The 22,171-nt window shown below is 38.7% G+C and overlaps 1 protein-coding gene across 4 annotated transcripts in view; it reads right to left on the bottom strand.

Annotated features, from left to right (window-relative positions):
• Positions 1 to 22,171, bottom strand: part of LOC103479018 (cAMP-specific 3',5'-cyclic phosphodiesterase 4B-like) — a 70,704-nt gene that overhangs the window by 9,735 nt on the left and 38,798 nt on the right. For all 4 annotated transcript variants that reach the window (XM_008433214.2, XM_008433215.2, XM_008433217.2 and 1 more), the window contains one exon: positions 4,415 to 4,527. In XM_008433214.2, the coding sequence (XP_008431436.1) occupies positions 4,415 to 4,527 (113 nt within the window). The remainder of the gene's footprint in view (positions 1 to 4,414; positions 4,528 to 22,171) is intronic.

Genomic DNA, 22,171 nt, shown 5'->3' with positions numbered 1-22,171 from the left:
AGTCCCTAAGAACAAGTTCAGCCAAAAAGAAAAAAAAGGGCAGCGAAGTGGTGGAAATTTTCTAATGAGGAAAATGTATTCCTTTGGGAAGAGTTTGAACTGTTACGAGCAGGAAATACTGGAACTTGTAGAAGTAGCATGGGAACGTGTTGCAAAAACGCAGCTGCGCAATCTGACAAAGACCAAAGTGAGCCAATGTCGCCTCTGTCCCCCCGCGTGTGCAGATGTTTACGGTGTCAACACCCAGTGAACGATGTCCAACATGCTTTCACAGTTTAGCAACAGTAAAAGAAAAAAAAAAAACCCCAAAACAGGACATTTCCGAGAAGGTCTTTACGAGAATTACTTGAGAAAAGTTACAGTCAGAAACATGGGTTTGTTTACAGTAATTTAGTTTCTTTCCCATAAAGATTTAAAGGCACAATTTTTTTATTTATTTAATGACTAGTTAGCTCATCCGATCCCCTCACTACTCTGACAGTGAACCAGAATTGTAATTTAGTGTCCATTACGTCTGCAGACCCACTGCTGCATCTGTTTCAATAACTGTGTCATTTTTTCCCCCTTCGGAGGACAGCGGTGCTTCAAAGCTGGAGTGACCACACGTGAGTTAAAGTTTCCGACTCGCTCGTCTTTTGCCCGGGGTCTCGCTCGCACGCTAACCCGCAGGGCGCAGAAACTCCTCTAACTGAACTCAGATGGCGGTGTTTGTCCAAGGCCATCACCCGGCATCGGCCACAGGAGTGTGGCGAGGCTAATGATAGTGAGGGTCAGGGAAACGACTCGCCCTCTCCCCTTCTTAGGTCACCCTGACCAGGCAGGCGGTTAGCAGGGTGTGTGGTCCCCGTAAACCCCCCGGACACACCTGCGCCCTTGGACGCTGAAAACGGAGACGCCCCCGGCTTTGATTATGGGTTCAAATGCATCCTGCGGGTCAGGAAAGAAACAGGCTCTTTGTCAGTGCTCATGACGGATGCCCACCGTGCTGCTATAATGGTTGCGACTGGGAGGTACGCTTTGAGTGAAATGAATCTGTCTAATTCCTGGTGTTTTTGTAGGACTAACTGGGTTAGGGTAGATCCTGTAGTTAAACAACAAAAATCGCAGTGCAGAGTTACATTTAGTATGTACTTCTAATTAATATAAAACTGCAGTTAACCCTACAATTATTCACACCCCTGTCAGATTTAGTTTTAAAATAATTTTTATTTTTCACATTTTTCTAGTAACTGGAGCTACAGATTAGGGTGATAGCCAGGGCCAGACTTATACGGATGTGGGCCCCTGGGTTGGAAACTATTTTGGTGCCCAATTCACTAAAGAAAGAGTGATGAATTTTTATGATTGTTTTATCCTATTTAAGGTGTAATAATTACCTCATTGACATTACCTCATGTTTTTTTGACAGTTTCTACAGTAAGCAAAAAATAATGAATGCAAAGCATCATGGGTTATAGAAATAAAAATGGATGGCAACCCAACAAACTCTTACACCCTTTCATAATCACTCAACAAATCTCGGACAGTGATGAAACTGAAGAGTAACACGATAAACTGTTGACCTGTGCACTTTCAAAATCAGCATTGGTCAACAATGCCACTGTGCCTAACTAGGAAGCGGCGTTCCAGCAGGCTTCAACGACCTTCTGGCCATTGTCTTGCCAGCTCTAATGACGTAGTAGCCTTTAAAGACCAGACCTGTGTGCAAGCGCTGTTATTGTAGTCTGGAAAACCGGGAGCAAAGCAGAGGAGGCGGYAGGGGGTTCGGGGGGAGGGCAGAGGAAATAAAAAAAGACAGGAAGAAGGTGTCACGGTCACAGTCACCCATCATACGGTCTGACAACATCCCTCCCAATTCTAATCCTCCCTTTGACCACATGGACGACGAAATGGACAATACACCCGGCTGAGTGTTTATAATTTGACGCCGCCATAATGTCTGTACTTCCAGTGGAGAGGTTAGGTAATAAATTTAGTCATTTAGCTGAACTTTGTACAAATTATGCACACTTGTGCATCAAAGCAAAACTTGAAGCAATTAGTTCAACATGAACATCAGCATGTTTGTTTAGTTTTATCTTAATCAAATCATATGGCTGATATGAATTTTTATTATTGTAAAAACTTTTATTAGACTGGATTTACTCATGTGTCACAAATTATGGGAATGGATTCTGAGTATTTTAATCATTCAAGGAGGGAGTGCTTTTATGTTGTTGGCACTGATGTTTCTAAGAAAAAGATATCAACCTTACAAGATGTTCTCTGAAAGCATTGTTTAATTAAATGGTTTACAATTCTGGATTTCAAATAGCTTTCCTGGAATGTTTTCTCAGTAATATTGGTGATACCGTTAGCCTTAATGAGACACAACAGGCAATTCAAATATTGACTGCAAAAACCTAATATGGTAACATATTAACACGCTAATAAACAAAAGGTACAAGAATGTTTCATGTTTTGTTGCTCCAGTAAACCTCAGGAAGCTAATTCTTGAATATTGCCAGCAATGTCCTCTATGCTGTGTCTCTGGTGACAGCCCTCCACCCCCTTAAGTCAAAGTAGGGATCGGTATTTTGCCCGAGGAAAATGACATAAACTCTGACTGAAAAGTTCAGCTTTTCAGTCAGTGAGCTGCACTCCAGTGTTTTGCATGGGATGCAATTGTGTTTTTCAGAGTTTTTGGTACATTTTTACTTCACACATCTATTAAGCCACAAAGTAGCTGAAAGTCCATTACTTCATATTACAAAACTTTTGTAGTCAGCAATTAATTTGTTCTTTAAAAATAAATAAAGTAGGGTTAAACCTATTCATTTAGAGTTTCTTAGCGTCATCAGTAAGCAAGGACTTACCATGAAGCCTACATTAGCTTCACGGTTAACCTCAACTGAGCTGCCATAAGGGGGAATGTTGTTAGACTGTTTATGGGTAGGTTATCAGCAACAGTCAGAAAAAGTTCCAAAATTGTGAAAATGTCCCATCATACTGTACTATTGGCAAGCATGATGGATATGCATTGCAAATTGGCCATGCCCTATAAGTGCTACAGCAGGGTTCTTCAACGTGTGTTGCGTGTTGCCCAGAGAGGGGCGCAACTTGAGGAAAAGCAAGTTAAAAAGTAAAACGGTAATGGCAAAAAGTAACTGCAAGCATTGAGATAACTTCACCAAAACTAAGTCAGAGACAAAATGGATAGATTTTTAGTACCTAAAGCCTTGGTGAGTAAGGAGACAGAGCTTGGGCCAAGCAAAATAAACAAAAGACAGAAGCATGACCATGATTACTTAAAGCTGGGATTTTCATGGGCTGGGTCTGAAGATGCTCAACTACAATGAAAACAAAAAAATAAAATCATTGCTTATCTGGCTCAGGCTGCACAAAAAACAAACAAACAAAAAAATCACAACAGTATTGTTTAACATAGTAATGTCATTGATAGCAAAAGACAGATTTTTCTCAATTTTTCACTTCTTTTACAATAGTTTCTATTCTTGAGCTTTAGCATCTCAGTCGTTTAGCTTTATGCTGTGACTGGTGTAGACATGAGATTGTTAAAGTCTTTCCAAGATGCAACCGTTTGCAATTGCACATCTTGAAACTGATGATTGTAATTCTGTATATTGTGCAGCTTGACATACAAAACCTTGCTACTGTGTGAGTTGTTTAAATTTAGCAATATGTTCACACTGGCTTACTGACTTCAGACGTGTTTACTGCAGTTAATGCCTGTGCATGTGACTGCAAGTGACCTCAAATACTTTAACTTAAATTTGACCTTTCTTATAACATTTTCTCTTTAGCTAATTTGCTTAAGCATCTCAGTCGGATAAAGACAAAAGAGCCAATATGCACATCGCACTGGACTGAACGCTGCCTCTGTTCAACTATGACCATGTACCTTTGCAGTCAGCTGAAAAGCATGTCTGCAAATGAAATGTGACCATTTCCATGGAGCAGGACTTACACATCTTTAGATATAACAGGAAGCTTGTTGTTTATTATGTAAAATGCTCTATTCATGCTTCTCCTTTTTTTGTATCCGAGATCCCTAAAGTGATTTGCAAGTGCGTCAATGTGGTAGCAAACATTTTGCATATGCTGAGCATAACAACAACCACGCAGCAGATAGAGCAGTTACACAGAAGTGTGGAAGAGCGGAATTAAAATGGTCCTGTTATGATGATGTCAGTCTCAGAGTTTGGTTGTTCTTTAATGTTTCAGTGTTAAGGCACTATGGATTTAAACTGTAGAAGGACAGACTGAGACCGCAATCATATTATTTGTAAGTTTGAGCACAAAGAGAGACCAAAGCTCCCTCTCTTTGTTTAACTTTGAAATGAAACCCACATTTCCAACACAACACCTGAAACCAAAAGTTGGATAGTTCTGATGTAGACAGAAAGCATCCTACCTTGTTGGAGGCCATGTCGCTCACGGACCGGTAAGTCTGTATCGTCTCCAGCTGGTCCAGACACCAGTCCAGCTCCTCCATCGTCTCCATGGCCAGCTTCTGGTAGGACTCGTCTGCCAAGAGACACACGGACACGTAGTCAGGTCCGAGCGGATCCATGGCCGCGCTCGAGCCTGGCGATGGGGCGCGTGGCGGTCCGAGGGTAGCGGGATGGCCTGCAGTTCGCACGGGGGACTGGCCCGCGGAATGTCCGGAAGATGCCGAGGAAGTGGGGGATGGGTGCACAAGGAGCTCCTTCATCTCCGTAGAGCTCTATGCCGCCTCAGAGAGTTCAGGGAAGTTGGATTTTCCAGACAAACTGAGGGGAGAGTTATTTGTGTGCAGCCTCATTCTCCGTGTACCCCTTCTTCCCCTCGCACTGATGAACTCTGCAAACCCCCCCTCCCACTCTGTCTGGTTCCCCCACCCCTTCTCCTCAGCCACTCTCAATAACTTCTCCCCTTTTCATTGCTATTCGTCTGAACAAGTGGCGTGAAAGTTAGGAAGACCTTCTGCCTCCTACAGCCAACGTGCTTGAGACCCCACCATTGAACCACAAAGGACAGTGACTCTATATCTTTCCCCTCCTAAGGAGATGTTTGGATAAAAGAAAAACGTTCACTTTATTTTCACTCGCATGATGTTGTCTTTGTATTGTTTTTGTGAAAGTTATGTGGGTAAGAAGTTAAAAAGCACTTTGCCACTGCTTCAAAGAGAATTGACCCCGTTTCTTCCTCTCCTTATGACTTCYTTTCTGAAACATGAGGTCGGGCCTCTGCCTCGGCTGCAGCTCACGCCACCGTGAGCCTCACAAACGCCCTCTTTCCTCTCAAACCCTCTGGAAGGAAGGAAAAAATTTATATCAAACAGCAACACTTGTTTGCACAAGCAACATGAGAGGCAAATTTTCACTCCCCCCACTGACTGGGGGAAGCCAGGCTAGAGCCTTGCTTCTGCCAAAGAAACCAAAGCACTTCCTCTTTGGCCACAAACTTCTGCAAAACATGGAGTGGATCAGGAAAGAAACCCAAAAAAACACTGGATCGATGTTCGGTTTAATAGCTCTGCCGTTTCCAGCGATGACTCACATCTGCCAGGAGCGTGGGTACTTACAAGGAAAAAGACGGGTTTAAAAGAAATAAGATGTGCGCGAGTGTGAGGAAACAAAGAAAAGATGAAAATACAAAGGAAGAATTTCTGCAGGGAGGAACCGTTGAATGTGTCTGGATCTCCCTACCTTCCCTTTTTCGATGGAAAAGACTGATCTCTACTTCATAGGGCTTCACACATGGAAGGAATTTAGTCCATATGCTTAACACAACAAGACAGCCAGCGTGCTACTCTCAAATTTACGTCAATATAGCAGATCAAAGCCTTTCAAAGAGCAGTGATGGTGTACAGATTTTTTACCACCACTTTTTAACAAAGAACAGTAAAAAAAAAAAACTTCAGACATATTGCACAGCTGAGGAAGCCGCCCACTTTTAACTGTGATCAGAACAAGATGATGAGAATAATACTTCTAAACAATAAAGAAAGTGAAATTTCTGTAGTTTTTTTTTTTTTTTTTACAAATTATGCCACAGTTATAACAGACAAAAGAACATTTGGTTATAAACTAGAGTACAAGCGGTTGGCAAGCTTCGCAGTCCAAATTATTCAAAGGAACCACATATTCTGAGTCAAAACTCTTAGAAACCGAGTAAAGCTTGATGCTTTCTGTTCAACGTTCCTTCTTTAAGCCAAATCTTGGTTTTATTCTGTTTGTACAGAATCAAAGTAGATTTAAGAATTTGGCTTTCAAATTGTCCTTGGGTGTCAATGAGTGTATGTATGGTTATTTGTTCTCTCTGTGTCTATGCTGAGGAAGGGCACCAGGCATCCCATCACAAGTATAGAAGGAAACAAAGAGAATACAAATTTTTCAGTAATCTAGGTTACTGGTTATTCTTTTCAACCCACTTTTTGGTTTGAAAGAATTTGTTCAATGTATATTTTTGTACAATAGCCAGTATGTTTAGTTATTTGACAGTGTTTTATTGTGCATATTCCATTTAAGCAAAAGTCTAGTTGGTTGTCTTTACATTTTAATAATTTTATCATATTTGTTGCAACGGTTGCAGTCGTTCAGTCTTGGCTGCAGGATGTCCCAGTTGTTAACACAGTCTTTCTGTAGAAAAAGGCTCTGGATTCTCTGTGGCATTTGGATGTTCTGTGAGTTTATACATGGGTATACTCCATGTGCTCTGGTTTCCTCAAAAATGAAAAAGGAAATAAAATGACTTTTAACTCAGAGGTAGGGTGTAACAATATGCAGGTGCTTGAGATGTGACTTGTAACAAAACCCTGTTGGAGGATGCCATCTATTTATTTAAATGCGAGCACTCAAAAAGTAAAAAAACAAAACAAAAAACTGTTGTATGATTCAGAATCAACAGAAAACTTGACCAGCGTTGGAGGAGATGACTCAAAGAAAAAGCAGGGGATATTCAGCAGTTGTTTCTTTCTGTCTAAAGCAGTGTTTTTCAACCACTGTGCCGCGGCACACTAGTGTACCGTGAGTGATCATCAGGTGTGCCATGGAAATTATCCAATTTCACCTACCATATTTTCCGGACTATAAGCTGCTACTTTTTTCCTACATTTTGAACATGGGGCTTTTCTGTGGATTTTTCTTCAACCACCAGGGGGCTCGTTAGCAGGAAGTGAATCATTGGAAGTCAAAATTGGAACGAGCTAATTTTCATTTAGAACAAGCACATGCTAGCAGCAGGCACGACAGAGAAATGTTTTCAAACTCATATGATGCAGCTTCTAAGTTGAGGAGTATCGATCTGGCAGTACAGGAGGGAAATAAAGCCAATGTATGTAAACTCGGCGAGAACAAAACCGGATTTGGAGACGGAGAACTGCGTCCTTAATATATCCAGCAGTTATTAGGACGCAGCCCTCTGCTGGGTTCTTACGGGAAACCGAGAGCGGCAGAAATACCAGCGGCCTGTAGCCTGGTGCGGCTGATATATGTAAGTTTCCAGGAGGTGGTTAAATAAATGTGAAGGCGTGGTTCATAGTGTGGTGAGCTCATAGTCTAGAAAATACGGTAATTGGTCTTAAAAGATTTTTCGAAAACGAATTCATTATCTGCAAATAATGCCATCTTTGAGTGTCTTTGCTGTAGTAGTGACTAGCGGCGTAATCATATAATTTTATTATCACTAGATGGCAGTAGGTACAGAGCATTTTACATCAAAACAAGAGAATTAGTGATGCATGAATGTTACTGCATTCATGCATCACACACGACAATGTTGTGGCACTGTTCAGGTGTATTTTTGAAGTGGACATGTTAAGTGCAATTTCAAATAAGAAATGTAAAATATGATAAAAATACATTTTTGTGTTTATTTGATTCCTATTCAAGACACTTTGATAAGAATGACTATATATGTCATATAGGCGGCAAGAGTATCTTTGTTTACATTTTGGTTGGTGGTGTGCCTCATGATTTTTTCAAGTAAAACAATGTACCTTGGCTCAAAAAAGGTTGAAAAACACTGGTCTAAAGAACGCCTGAAGCCATCATTCTCTAACTGGAGTTGTGTAATAATTATATGTCTGAGCTGAACTTCAAAAGAAAAACCAAGTAACACACAAACATGCACACACACACACTGAGTTGATGGAGTGCTGAACCAATCATCACCTTCGGCTGATCATAAATGCAAAGCTAAATGGACTGACATTTCACAGAATCACCAGTCAACGATGGAGTGACGCACGATCAGTTTGACAAACCTGCTCCCAGACAGGTACTTTTCCAGCCTGTTTCTTTTTTCTTTCCTTTTTCAGTGGAAGTCGATTTTTTTGGGAGGCAGTAATGTTTTAGCCACATGCTGAAACCTGCAAAGAGGACAACAGACCTCAGTGTGCAGACAGACCCTGTCTGCATCGGCGCTCTCCTTCACTCCCTTCGAGGACCACAAAACAGCTTCTGTAAGAGTCATCAACTGCACTAACGACCAGGGCTGGGTCCAGGCCTTCGGTCCCACCAAGACACCTTCCCCTTACATCCTTTTCACCCTCACCAAGTCTCAAACATCAAACTATCTACAGCTTCTTTTCATCAATAATGCTATTCTAACATCTAGAGTAGAGTTTTCCCTGCAGTATACGTATTAAAACATCACAAAAAGTATATTTCCTTATGTCTAAATGAAAGTACACCCCCTCTTTATTCAGACCTTTTACATATCAGGATATAATAAACTAACTACAATTGTACAAAAGTAGACTTCACAATATTTAGGCTACACAGTGGTGCACTCTAAATTTGCTTAATTGCTCACAAGGTAGTTTGGGCCAAGCTTCAGCTGTAGGACAGACACATTTGATTGTACAATACTTTGGTATAGAGAGGAATTAATCATTAGTTGCATTTACATTTATCATATTAAATTAAGAAACTTAACAGAAATATGTCAGTTCAGAAAAAGAACAAACAAAAAATCTCCCGAAATGCGATGGAAACATGTTTGTGCTAGGATGACTTTGTAAAAATGCAATAGAAATCTTTTTTGTGTCGCACAAGTCACATGATTAACAACCAGATGTCACTATTGGCGAAAAGACAAGGATGATGGCGTGTGTACAAACACATTTACATGCCATTTTAATTGTTACTTATTCAATGGAAATACCACAATTGCAAAATTGTGTTTTTTTCCCAACATTAGCAGAATATCGACAAATGTTGCCACACATTTGTTATGGAAACTCAATGACTGCCGGACTCCAATCATCATGCTTCCACCACTGTGCTTAGCATTTAGTGCAAGCTAATATTTAGTTTTTATTTTTCCACCATGCCATCATTGCTAAACATCTTTCCGTTAGTCAAAAGTGTATTGTTCCAGATAAAACTTTGCCATATAACGCTCACAATAAAGTACAGTACCTCTTCCATAAAAAGCCGAAGTTGTTCTATTTCTGCTCTAAAGAATTTCAATATTTAAGGTATTACTTATATGTTTATAATTGTCTTATGTCATTCTCTTCAGCAACACACCAGGAAATGTTGGCAACTGTCTTAAATTTTTCCACTTGTAAATGTTGTTTTTCCCTGAACTTTGATGAACTTCAAAAAGTTCGGCTCTATAACCCGTTCAAGATTTATGGATTGCAACAATTACATCTTATGTCATGCCTCCCGTTTTTCCCTACGTGCGATAACAAATGACCCCAGGAAAACCTGCCAAAAGTCCAGCTTTCAGGTGGTTTTCTTTGCTGATGATCAATCAAACGAACATGATTAGTTTTCCACATGCAGCGTCTTCATTTTGGCTTTGCTAAGCGAAGACAGTCAATTTAGATCTTTTCAACATCTGGAAATCATTTTTACTAATGTGAGATTATGGTAAAGTCCTTTAATAGAGAACAGATTATTTTGTTGCCATGATTTTATGCCACAGTCATTCATTTAAAACACTTTTTGGAGTTACCCAAAATGTACCTTCATACGAAAAGAGCAATAAAGATGTAGAGCCATTTTCAAGATGTCTTATTTAACAAAGCTTATTGGTACCATAAGCATGAACACGACACTCCTGACCTAGTTTATGTACTCTGGCTCCCTCTCTAATTCTGAATTTATTTGAAGATAATGCTGACTGTATTTAGGAATCTAAACAGGCATACTTACGTATCAGTGAACTAAATTAGTCAGTGTGCTACAGAGCTCTCAGATCAACATATTTTTTTATTTTCTCTGCAGGTCCCTTGATCCTGTTCCAGGCACATCCAAGGGTGAAAGTAGTTTTAAATTCTTGGGGGTACTATGACCAAACAGCCCACTGGCTGCAATGTTGACACCTTGAGATGTCATGAGACCTAAACTCTGAACATCATGGCATGGAGTGCATCCCACTTTTCCATGTCTGGCATATAACCATTCATTTTAGCTTTTAAACTGGTTATATTGATCCTGTGTCCAGACAGAGGGATAATCAGTAGCCCAGCATCATGATTGTTCTGAAGATCCTGCAGCTTCCACTTCTCTTCCTAACATGGCGCCTCCTCACCCTGACTCTCATACTGACAGGAGGAACCACAGAGCTCTGTTAGGTTAAAGCACATCTTCTGAAGTTGGGATATTTTTCCTCCAACAAGTTCCAGAGGAATCACCTCAAACCAGATGTTGGACTGGATTTTATTTCAATGTCATTTGTTAGAGCCTGTTGTTAAGAGCCTCATTTTCAACAGTGGAGCTATAAAGGTTGAAAAAGGTTATCATTTTGGAGAAAGTCTCATTAACATCAGTATTTCCACTAAATAAGAGGCAAAAAACAAAATTGTTTGATAAAGGACAAGCCTCTCAGACTCTGAGCCTTACAGCACCAAACAATTTTTTTATATTAGACAATTAATTTAATTTCACATAATTATCGTGGAAGAAGCCATTTGTTTGTTAAATACTTAATGAATTATATATACCGTGTCTGATGTTTGTTGCTAATGATGTATACTCACAAAGAACGAGGTCCAAGTTTGTTGTTTATTGAACGTTCAGAAACTACAGAAATATAACATTCAGTCCATTACGAAATTAGGTTTGCAGGCTTGATATTTATTTTGCGATCATTAATAAAACTCTCATGAACACAGCGGTGATTAGTTAATTTTAAACTCCTGCTCTGCTAGTTATTTTTGTAATGGAACCGAAATGCACAGAATTGTGCAATACCTCGTTGAAACAATAATTACTGAGGTTGTTCGTTGGGTCATTAATTTGAACATGTTTTGTTGATTTTGTTGTTGTTCTTTCATAAAGTTACAAACGTTTTAAGCGAGTCAGAGGAGGACGTGCTGCTCTCAGCGTCCTGGCGGCGTTCAGTTTGTCACCTAATGCCGAGATCGACTCAAAACCTTCCGCGATCGACTTATTGTAGCCCTGCTCTAGTAAAAAACAGTTCAGAAACAATATGAAATGAGAAAAAAGGTATTCATTAACTGATTAAGTCGTGTTTTAGATTGTTCTTGAAAAACTAATCAGTCACGGCTGATTAGTGGGTGAACTCACGGCTGCACAGTGAACCCATTCATGTTTTACAGCAGACAGCCGCTCCCCTCTCTTGCAGGTACTGCGTACCCCCGCTAAATCTTTTAGGGGTACGCAGTACCCTGCCGTACCCCCTTACTTTCACCCCTGGGCGCCTGAGAGACAGGTTTATACATTTTTGGAACCAGCCCTTACATTCATTTAAGTTGAAGCAAAAAAAATTGGGCATTTCCCGCCTACTGGAGACTATTTTCAACAATTATCTTATTTATTTTGAAAATCTGTTTAAAATTTCACTTTATTTTATCAATTATTTCCCCATTGAGTTTTTTTTTTTACTTTTTTGCTCCATAATTAAAAGGTACTTAATCACTTCCATCCCCGTTTTGTTACTAATGTATCTTGACTGTGAGATAAAACAATCTAAGTCTCTTTCTGCATATAAAAGAAATGTGAAAATTATGTTGAAGCGAAATGCCATTAAATAAGCTGACGTTTTGTTGTCTATTTTTTCATTGTTTGTGTATTAGCATTATGTCTGCAGATGTAAGTTTGCACTTTTCATTCATGATTTCTTTTAATYGCTACATGAACTATTCATATTGAATAATGAGTGAACGAAATAAAAACTAAAATGAAATGTGGTGCATAATTTAATTGGAACTGGAACTAGAGTAACCAACAGAAATATACAGTTGATTATCATGAGAGCCAGTTTTTCAAGAATGAGTGATATTTAGTTAAATTTTAAAGGGCTTAAAATTTGCCCGTTGCTTTTGTTTGTGAACTGAGTCACATCAGTTGAGAAGTTGTCATTAGCAGTTTTTAAAAAATGTTTGACGTAAACCTGAGGTTGCTAATTAGTAATGATTCAGTGACTTACATGACTAATACGGATTGAGTTGTTTTTATTCAAAAGTAAGCCAAGGCAAAACATGGTCAGTTTTCAACACAAGGCTGAAACTACCAGGACTGAAAAAACTTCCTGTTTTGTTTTGTTTTTAAAAATGCATTTCCAGAAACTTGCACAGGAGGATCGGACTGCTAGTAATCACTTATTGTGAACATGTAGGACCTGCAGCCTTGAGTCACCGTCCTCTGATTAAATCTAAATACCGCTAAGCTATCAGCACGTATGCAAACAGTCCCATTCTCCATCACATCTCCAAGGATAATGCAAACCCTTTGACGACAATACATGCAACGCTTTCACACTGTTATGACTTTGCAGAGCTGGATATGGAGGAGTGTGTGTCTCTGTGTGTGTGTTAGTGTGTTAAAGGGAGGTGTTGGGGTGGTTTAATGATTCACTGGTTTACAATGATTTACAGTTGCATCACCCCACATCTACGTCAGTACATCCACATAAGTCAGAGGGGAAAAATAGGTTTTGCAATTATATTTTAAATGTAACACAAAACAAAAAATTATCCGCAGTGAGACTTCAACCTGCTCTATGAGTGAAAAGTCAGCTTGGAGTCCACGTGATGGGGAAACGTGCAATTTTAAAGATCTTGGAAGAGATTGCAAACTTGCCTACAGCAATGTTGCTCGCTCTCAACAAAGCTTGTGCCAATCATTTTCTTTGTGTGTTGGTTTAAGAAAACGAGTAAGTGTCTTGCTCTATATTCAAATATCTTCTATTGGTTTGGAACATGTCATAGAATTTAAAATGTATATTTCTAAATGCACAGACAAAAGTGTAGAGGAAAAATGAGAGACAACAGTTGTATTTCAGTTTAATTGAGCTAAATGCACTAATGTTATTTAGTATTCTTTAATCCCTAAATGTTGAAACTAATAATTGTGAGAAAAAATAAGTTTGGAGCAGATTGAAATAAGCTTCCTGTCACTTTTAATTGTTTCAGTTTCTTAAGAACCTGATGGACATTAAAATAAAAAAGTCGATTCAACCTTGAAACCCTCCGTCAATCATTTCCTCACAAACAACTGTCACTGATTAAGTTTCTGCATAGTTTACAACTCTGATATTATCTCTTCAGCTATCAAAACAAAAAGCTTTCAACACACACACACATGCACGCACACACAAATGTGCCCCATGAGGACCTGTCTGACGGCTCCTTCACAATGCTCCATGGAGCCGTTTTGGCACGGGGAAGTTTGAGGGATGGGTCGAGCTGAAGTTTATGACTGTGCTGACGTCAATGGCATAATTCAAATACTTAAGCAGGCAGCTTGCTCTCAGCCCGCCAGATCCTTTCCTTTGGCTGAGGCTCCGGAAAATGTGAAATGGATTCCCGCTGTGGAGCAGAGTGGCTGCTGCAGGCATTAGTAGAGACCGCTGGCCAGACTGAATGTGACGGATCAGCTCGGTTCTGACCGTCAGGCGCGCAGCAAAGCGACTGCTCAGCTGTCTGTCTGTCTGTCAAACAACCCATTCATATGTTGTCTATGAAAACCCATTTACAAGAACTCTTTAAAAACAATAAATTGTGTATCGTTTTTCTATATATTTGAACTTTTATTTGAAAAAAAACAAAAAGGATCAAATAGCATAATGAGGCTATTTTTCTTCCCAGAATTAAAAAATTGTTCATATTTATTTAAACACTGACGCAGAGATGCATCTGTTGCATTGTGATGAGGCCTACTTCATGTTACCATCCTAAGCAACCATTCCCCGAGTTAAAAAGCAATTGTGATTTTGAAAAATCTGTTTTCAATTTCACCACATGCACTGAGACCCGACTAAAGCTCACATGTAAATTCAAAAACGACTTGAACAGCACCTGTGTGACAACATAAAGTAGGTTGACGGATCTTAAAAAGCATCAAGTGAAATTAAAGAAACAAAGCCGCAGATATCTCAGTGAATCACAGTGACAGATAATACCTGCAAATGTTTTCACAATGAATCAAAAAACATTCAATCCCTGGCAGTTTTCTACTGGATCTTATTATGGAAAATGAAAAAGATGCAGGATTATTATAGCACCTAAAACACTGATTCGGATTGCATTTATTTCATCTTTACCTGTCCAGAGCTTTAAATTAACTTTTATTCCTGTATTGGACAGTGGATTATAGGGTGAACTGAATCACGCTAACCCTACACAATATTATTTTTCTTTTTGTTTGTTTAAAAATTTCTTGAGGTCTAAAAATGGGGGATGTTTGCTCCCCAACTTTTAGAACCTTTGAGGATCTCAGGAAACTATTCAACTACTCAGAACTCTGTTTCTCTCTTTTATTATGGGAAATTCTGATGCAAAATTCTCAAGTGTTCTCGATAATTGTTAAATGAATCGCCAAACAAACCTACTTTGTAGAAGGATAAGATCATTCCTACTTAAAAGAGCACTTATAATTTGTCGTGCCTCTAAAACCAACTGTTTTATGTACTTAAAGTATATTTCACTCTAAATATTCCACATGCAGCTTAAAGAAAAAACAAAACACTACAGCTCAAACTATTGTGTTTGAACATTCTGCAGTTTCGGATAAGTCATTCATAACTTGCTTCAGAGCATGTTTACAAAAAGACACAAAAGATTAATGAGTAATCACCATTGTGTGCGGCCCCACGCCCCGGACAGTTTACGCACAAAGTCAAGTATCGACCTTTATTAAGAATGTTAACCTCTTCATTTCAGTCACTGTCATTTCCTTTAGATCTATCACTTTTATCCTTAAGCGAAAAAAGTAAAAAAAAAAAAGAAAGTAATTAATATTCTTAATCAGTTTGACTTGCTTATCAAAAGTACGTAAGGGAAATAAATTTTATTTCATTATTTAATGCATCAGGGCAGCATGAGGGATTTTCCACCAGACTGGTTTCATCGCTAAAATAAGGTTAAAGCGAGAGTTGGTGTTATGAAACAAAACAAAAAAAAAAACAATAAAAGAAAAAAAAAAACAATAAAAACAATTAGGAACCGGTTGGGTATTTCTTTCCTTAAGCAGAAATCTGTGTGGATGCCAAGTAATTGCGTCATTGCATACGTACGTATTTTCTGGTAAATGCTCCTCCCTCTGTTGTATTGTGTCTCTTTGAAAAGGATCAAATGCATTTCAACACAAATGACTGTATTTAGGTGTCATCTCATACTCATGGATTTCTCGACATTACCCACATTATCAGTGCAATGCGACCAAAATTTGAGCCATGTGACATTTCTAAGGAAATCTGCAAACAGCAGTGACATGTTTAGATTTAAGCCCCATTGTAGAAGCACCGGGGGGCGATACGGCTGCACGATAAATCTAGTTTATCGATTGATTGAATTTTTGGTTTCTGAAGATTTTAACTTTTGGAAAAATCCAGTGCACTCAGTGGGTTCCATAGTTTGGAGTGATATCAGTTCACCCAAGACGGCAATCTTGTTTGACAAGCGTGTTTAACAGTTTATTATTTGAACTTTGAATTTAAGTCAACTCTACAACGAAATACTAAGGTCAGGCTAAAAAAAATGAAATCATGTCACAAGAATAGAGCCGGAGTCATAGGTGAAAATTTGTATTATTACTTGAATGAAGTTGTTATTTTTGAAGAATAAAGGAGTAATTTTAAGAGAACTCCAACACACACAAAAAATTATTATTCAAGCTTTTGAATTGAACCTGAGGTCAAGTTTTTTTTTTTTTTCCTTCGCCGGATCTCCAAATCACTTCCTGTCTTCACTGTTCTACATGCTAACAACTTCAGCTAATAAAATGACAAGTCAAAGATAAAAGATCAGTTGTTTAATTTGGATGAAACAACTGAAGTGCAAAAAAAATTGGTATTTATTTATTTGCCTTTTCTTCAAGACTTTAACTATGGTGTTCTGGTATTGTCAATAATGTCTTCTAATGACACATAATTACCCAGTGATATTTTCTAACTTTCTGTCAACTTTAAACATTTTTTAACTCTAAAACATGTTGGTGGACTCCCCCAGCGTCCCTACCACCAGGCTTAGCAAAGGAAACGCTGACGTATGGTGTAGTTGGTAGAGTTGTCTTGCAATCAGAAAGTTGTAGGCAGTGGCGCAAAAAGTGGGTATGCAGCACATGCAACGCATAGGGGCGCTGCACCAGAGGGGGCGTCAAAACCCCGTCTGGAGGGGGCAGTGCGCCGATGATGTCTTTGCATACACTTCAGCCTTACGCCCTACCCTTACGCTCCTTCACCTCGCGCAAATAACGGGGTAAATGTAGCGAGCTCTACCTTTCACGTGTCTTCGTCTGGCGGGGTGGTAGAGCAAGCGTATGTTTTCTAAGCTCCTTCACCCTTACGTACCTTCCTTCGGGGTGGTGGGGGGGTTGATGTTTTTGCATCCACTTGAATAATATGTAGTTGCGACCCTGGTTCAATTCCAGCTTTTCCTCATCACAGGTCGCTGATCCCCTGGGCCAGGCGATTAACTCAAAGTTGCCCCGTTGCGTATGTCGATGTATATATGTGTGTGCATCTGAAAGTGTGACTGGGTGAATGTGACTAGAAAAGTGCTATAAACCTTCAGTCCATTGATGATTCATAAAGTCAACTGAAACTGATTATGGAGTGAACATAAAAATCTAATTTAACTCGGTGAAGAAGCATTGTTTTATCTGGTGCTGACGTTGGATCAACAGTGGTAAAAACAGAAGGAAGTGGGGCCACAGCGCGGTGACCCACATTCTGCACAAGAACTGCTTTAGTGGATATGAAACAGCATTTCTTCAATGTTTTATGACATGACTTTGAGCAGGAAAACTAATAATCTGTAATCCCTTGTTTCTCAATTCACTTCTAAAGACTTTCAGCCCACTAATCTTGAGAATGTCGYTTCATCACTTATAGCCAAACATTTTCACTTCTGTCCAGCTGGCATTGTCTTGGAAGTCTTCTGACAAGCATTCGAGTCATTTTCTTCAAAACAAGCCATACTCAGACACCGAGTTGTTTTAAGCCAACTGTTAATGGGCTAACTAAAGCTTTGATCCGAGATGAAGCCCTTAAGATTATTTGCAATGTCTCTGAACATAAAACGATCTGATAAGTATCTTAAATGCATCTCTGAAGATAATAAGACTCCAAATTGTTGCAAAATACCCGATAACCAGTTACAGATTGACAGGAAGCAAGAACTGAGTCTTTCAAATTAGCTTTGGATAAGAAGTGCCATTATGGAATGTCATTTACAGAGGCTACACTTTTCTGATTTTAGGATAAGGGAAAATTGTGKAACGTTTTTAATTCAAAACAATCTTGGAACTAAAACGGGTCTACATTCATTTTTCCATTTGATATAACTGAGCTAGAAGCTTGGATTCAGACGATATTGGTTATACGGTATGTGGACATAAAAGGGAACAGCTGCCCAACTTTTTACAACAGAAACAGCTTAACAACACTAGAACCTCATTTCAATGGTAAAACATAAGAAACCAAACCAAACATCAGAACCGGCATAAAATTAGAAAAATAGGGGTTTTGTTTTTAAAAATGTCAATGTTTTTGTTGTGGGGTTTTGTTCTGAGGTTTTTCCCCAGTAAAAACTTACAAGCAACATTTATCTTCACTTTCAATAAACAGCTTAATTTTCCAGCTACTAGCTAGCCAAAGTGCATCAATAATAAAGCTGCCCTGTTGAAATGATTCCAGTCTCAAACAAACAGTTCATGCATTTAGTTATTTAGAAGGAATTGTTAGATTATTGTCTGTAGTAAAACACACTAGAGATGTATTAAATGAGCAGAGTAAGCTGTTGAACCAGAKAGTAAAAATCAACTAGAATCTGGTCACTTGCTATGATGTTTTTGTATTTTTGGTAGCAGACGTTTACGCTGCCCAGACACTTTTAACATGTTCCATTCGGTACTATACGTTTTCAATGGGAAGGTCTCTGGTACAGAYCTCATAAAACCTACTAGCAGTCTTCTGTGTAGATAAAAATCTGACACCCACTGTATAAATTTTGAAGTACAAGTCAATTCAAAGACATAATTAATCCCAGAGGGAACATAAACGTTGTTTTAACTCATAYGATTCTCTTCAAAGAGTTGTTGTAGATGCAAATGACGTTGTGGCTGATGTGCTTTCAAAATGTTACACTTTTAAATGTTAGTTTTTATTTATGTCCAATATATTCAGTGATGGAATAAAACTGCATCCACATGCAGAGGTTCGCTAATAAAGCAGGTGAAGAAATTACTCCAAGTTGTAAAAAGTGGTGAAGCACGCTTGTGTTTTTGCTCCGTAAGGTTTTGAACTAATACAAATCTAATAACAATGAAATAAAACGCGCTTTATCTCAGTGTGTTCTCCAACATTTATATAAATGTAAATTAATTCWGAAGGTTTTAATGATACAAATGCACTTTATCGCTCTCACTTAGCATGAATCAGATTAAATACTGTAGTAAACTGAGCGTCATCATGCTATTCAGGTAGAACATCAGCATGCAGAACCCTGCAGRCGTCATGGACGTCTGTGTTACACAGGCTTTAGAAAGGTTTTCACTGGAGGATGAATTCCGTCTAGTTTATCACATTTTGTAACATAATGAAGTGCCCGAGTCAYGCTGCTTGTTTTTAGCTAACTCACATTCTAATTAAGCAGCATCAGTAGCCATCAAGCATTAAATATATGGTGTGAGAGCTGGAAATACGTGAGAAAAACCTGGCTGGGATGTGAACAAAGTTGAAAAGAAAATTGCACCAATCAGCACCTTCCTATCTGTCAAGATATTAATGAAWAAAAGCCCCAAGTGCCACGGGATTTAAAAAAAAATTTTCAACGTTGAAGAAAGAATGATTAAAAAAACAGTTTATAGAAAAACAGAGCAGCAACTGTAAGATGAACCTAGCACTCGGATGTATTAATTTGTTCAGGTTCTTGTAACAACTTAAGTTTATGTGTTTTCATATAATGGAGAATATCATTTTCAAATTAACAACTTTTATTTCACTGAAAAAACAAAATCTTATTAAGTATATCTGGTTTAGTTTCGAGAGACAAAACTAACTTACAAGTAACTTTCATCAGGCTATTGGAGATTGTTTTAAGTCAGTATTTCCTTAATATTGATGAAAATCAACTAATTCCACTGGCAAGTTTTCCATTTATAATGATTAGAAAATGTCTTTTTATAAGTAAAAAAATAATTGCCAGTGGAGCTTGTTTTTTTTCATCAATATTTAAGAATTACTGACCTAAAACAATGTCCTAACATTTGCTGAGAAGTCACTTGAAAATCACTACACTTGAAATAAGACAAAACTAAGATATTTGCACTAGAAACTATACCCATAATATTTGGTAAGACTTTGCTTTTGCAGCGTACTTCAATTAAGAAAACAAAAAAAGGGTCAACATGACATACTAGTACACAAAGTATCAGAAAAAAAAAGATCAGACTGTGCCTCCCTGACCGTTCTTCAGCTGGTATTGACTGAAACGTTTAACTCCTCAGGCTCTGATTAACTGATTAAAACGTTTATTTGCTGCAATCATTTTTACTCCATGAGCCGGAGGCCRGTCAGTCATGACAACACTTAGTTCATACAAGTCATAACCTTTTCCTCAATAATTCAATTCTGATGCTTGGAGACGTCAAGTTCTGTTTTCCCCACTAAAGTAGAATTTATCGGGGATCATTTGGAGCAAAGCCTCTAATCTGAATCAGTCGGGGAAGAGTGAGTCCTTTGTTGGCTTCCAGCTCACGAGACTGCGTGTGATGGAGCCTGTTAGGCATTTGGCGAACTGCGACGTGATCCACTAAACCCCACAACCCTCCAATCCTYCCCGCCTCACGTTACAAGAGTAAGATGTTTAACAAGGTGAAAAGCCTGYAGTGACGCATTTGGTGCTGAGCTGATTTTATTGTAACCCCTGATTCTCGTTTGAAGTCTATAAAAGCACTTTCACCCACTGGCCAAGGTCATGTTTCTACTTCTTTTGATCATTTCATTTATTAGCCTCTTGTGCTGTGTCTGWCTTGTAGGTTCAGAACTTTAACAGTCTGGAGTTGGGGTGACTTTATCTCATATTTGGATTTTGTTTTAGTCTTCCTTTCAGGCTTACATATTTAAAAAAAAAAAGGTATCGAACGTTTCAACTGAACACACTGGTAACTCAAAAAGACACAAAACGGTATCTTTCCAAGCCAAACAGTTTTGGGGAAAAACCCACAAAGAAAGCAGCCCGTCAGTAGAGGATTGAACAATTTCTTTCCATGTGATAAGTCTAGAAAACATTCGCCTTGGACGGTTATTTTATTTCCCCCCCCCCTCTATCTCCACAGTGCGTCACGAGCGAGCCTAATGAGACGGTTTGCGGAGACCGTCAGCGATTACTTGAGGAAGGTCAAGGTTTGTGAGGAGCGTGGAGGAAGGACAGTAAGAGATTTCTACAGCCGCCTTGTGTTTTTTTCTCTTTTTTTTCTGCTGCGGGACGCCGCGCGCGCGGCCCATCTGTGCTGATAGGGAGTTTAGAGCGCCCGTGTGCAGGCAATCGTTGACGTCAATTGGGCTTGAAGAACCAGTACAGCAGGAACCAATAATCTATTCCAGCCTCCCTCCCCCGCCTTTGTCGCTTCTCTTTCCCGTATTTCACATAAACATGATTTGACTTCGAAACCGATTATTATTCTGCAGTCTCATCCGCATGCTTGCCGTTTTTGACAGGTGAAATGACTGTGCMTGGGATTTTCGGTATTGCTTTCATTGAATAATAATCTTTTGCATTAATAACTCGGGAGATTAATTTGCATGTACGATACATGCAGATTGTGAATGCAGTGTACTTGTAGTAATTAAGAGGGGTGAGAGGTTTTTTTTTTTTTTGCAAACATTGAAATAGGCCTGAAGTGAACATTCTTGCAATTTTAATTTTTTTTCTTCTAATTTAATTAGTCAGTGATTTTTTTTCCCTAGTATTTAATTTGTTTTGTCTTGTTAAATGMATGTCTGTTTTTAACATCTGTTTTTAAACTACATTTTTTACAAAATGCACTACACAAATAAATCTATGTAGTGCACCATTCATCTAGTGTAACATAAGAACTTCTTTTCCAGATTGCAGATTTTGATGATATGTTTACTCTTTAAACTCTGTGTGTTAAAACTTTGCAATAATCCGTAATAATGACTAGGAAGATACAAATAATGTTGCGTCTTTAATGATTTATTATTTCCATTCGGATGTTAAATTGAGAAAGACTGCCAGAGACTGAGAAGGTGCAACCAGGAACAGAAACACTCGCTCCAATCCTGTGGACTCAGTACCAAGTGTGAAGCATGGTGGTGGTGGTGTCATGAAAGACCGCAACTCCAAATTCTTGAAATTAGCAGGTATAGGTGAAAATTGAATGTTGAGGTTTGCCATGGAAACATTTTCAACCTCAGATAAACGTACTAACTTTACTTGACTGTAATTCAAGAAAGCKACACATTATCTCAAGAGCAGAAAAAAAATATTTGGCCAGCATTTTACCTACAAAAGAGTGTTGTTGTTTTTTCCTCTGCACATATACCCAGATATTACTGTGGTTGTATGAAATGAACCTCGGTGGATAAGTGAAATTGCACCAATTCAAACTCGTGCACCAATTTCTGTTTTTCAAAATCTTTTGAGGTTGTTTGTTGCGGTTTGTTTGAACTGGATGATGAGCCAGAAATTAACAGTGTGAAGTTCATCAGATGCAGCTGAACCCAACTTGGAAGCTGTTAGAAC

Source organism: Poecilia reticulata, linkage group LG17 (assembly GCF_000633615.1).
Source record: "Poecilia reticulata strain Guanapo linkage group LG17, Guppy_female_1.0+MT, whole genome shotgun sequence".
Taxonomy (NCBI): Eukaryota; Metazoa; Chordata; class Actinopteri; order Cyprinodontiformes; family Poeciliidae; genus Poecilia; species Poecilia reticulata.
This window is presented reverse-complemented; position numbering and strand designations above follow the sequence as displayed.